The following is a 499-nucleotide window of genomic DNA, read 5'->3' on the forward strand; positions in this document are numbered from 1 at the left end:
ATTCTTGCAAGAGGTAGCTGAAAGAACCCAAGAGTGGGATGCTAAAGAACCGGTAAGGTCAATTGCTAATAGCAAAGGAGCGCACAGAGTTGATATTCAATTTGACTCTGACGCTAAAATAGCTTCGCTGACAAGAAGGCTTGAGTCGCTAGAACATAGTTCTAAAACTAAGCCTTTCGTCGAGTCTTTGGACCAAACCTTTTATGACGATGGTAGTGAGCAATTCAATGCTCTCTATCAAGATAATCGTCGTAAATATGACCCTTATTCCAATACTTACAACCCAGGGTGGGAAAGACACCCTAATTTTTCATGGTCTAGAGGTCAGTATGAAGGTCATTCTAATAATGCTAGTGGTTACACACAGAAACCTTCCATTCCTAATGATTCTTCTAACCAAAGAATGCCTAGTATGGAAGAAAGTCTAAGTTTGTTTATGCAGGCTACTCAAAAGTCAATAACAAACTTAGAGCAGACCACTGCAAGGTCCATAGCAAAT

The 499-nt window shown here is 40.1% G+C and overlaps 1 protein-coding gene across 1 annotated transcript in view; it reads left to right on the forward strand.

Annotated features, from left to right (window-relative positions):
* The window catches only part of LOC113340726, a gene marked incomplete at its 3' end in the record, with an annotated part of 982 nt that extends 489 nt beyond the window's left edge, over window positions 1–493 (forward strand). Inside the window, exon 2 of the mRNA XM_026585809.1 lies at window positions 14–493. Within this exon, the coding sequence (XP_026441594.1) occupies window positions 14–493 (480 nt within the window). The remainder of the gene's footprint in view (window positions 1–13) is intronic.
* Window positions 494–499: the final 6 nt, after the last annotated feature.

The sequence above is a fragment of the Papaver somniferum genome, unplaced genomic scaffold (genome assembly GCF_003573695.1).
Source record: "Papaver somniferum cultivar HN1 unplaced genomic scaffold, ASM357369v1 unplaced-scaffold_22130, whole genome shotgun sequence".
Taxonomy (NCBI): Eukaryota; Viridiplantae; Streptophyta; class Magnoliopsida; order Ranunculales; family Papaveraceae; genus Papaver; species Papaver somniferum.